General features: G+C 42.3%; 1 protein-coding gene across 3 annotated transcripts in view; it reads right to left on the bottom strand.

Annotated features, from left to right (window-relative positions):
* The window catches only part of LOC104713698, a 3,725-nt gene continuing 3,132 nt past the window's right edge, over positions 1–593 (bottom strand). Inside the window, exon 4 of one of the 3 annotated variants that reach the window (XM_010430879.1) lies at positions 1–402. In XM_010430879.1, coding sequence (XP_010429181.1) covers positions 153–402 — 250 coding nt within the window. In that variant the 3' untranslated portion in view covers positions 1–152. Of the gene's footprint in view, positions 541–593 lie in introns of all 3 variants that reach the window. The other 2 variants (XM_010430889.1, XM_019233332.1) reach the window with 2 other exon arrangements.

Below are 593 nucleotides of genomic sequence, written 5' to 3'. Positions count from 1 at the left end.
AGAGAAAGCTCCAAAATTCTCGGGCAGACAATATTCTTATTATCCATAATTTCATCCAATGTGAATCTTTCTTTTGTACACAACAACAAAAATAAATGCAGAAACAAAGAAGAAGAAGAAGAAGAAACACCCTTGGCCGGGTCAAACAAATTTCAGCAACTAAGCGCTTCGTATTTAACCGGAATCGGTTGGTTAAACCCGGTCCGCGCAATCAAACTCCCAACCACCGTTAAATCTCTACAAAACACTCCTTTCACCACATTCGTATTATTATTATTATTACTGTTGTTCACAGCTCTAATCGGCGTTTCGATGATATTACTCCGGTGATGAGTTTCCGTGACTACAGCGGCGGCTGCCACGGCTTTCCGTTGCTTCTCGGCAGCTTGTTCCGTTGCGACGATGTTACTTGTCACGACTGAGTAGCCTTTCTGGATCAATCTGTATAGTAATAGAGTTGACATCCTGGCTCGGTCCTTAACCGAGTCTAATTCTTCCTCATCATCGGTTAAGTCAAACCGGTCGATAAATGACATTGATCTCTCCGGTTTATGTTTTAAATTGAGTAACAAGTAGGCTCGGTCCAGCTCTGA

The sequence above is a fragment of the Camelina sativa genome, chromosome 2 (assembly GCF_000633955.1).
Source record: "Camelina sativa cultivar DH55 chromosome 2, Cs, whole genome shotgun sequence".
In the NCBI taxonomy this organism is placed as follows: domain Eukaryota; kingdom Viridiplantae; phylum Streptophyta; class Magnoliopsida; order Brassicales; family Brassicaceae; genus Camelina; species Camelina sativa.
This window is presented reverse-complemented; position numbering and strand designations above follow the sequence as displayed.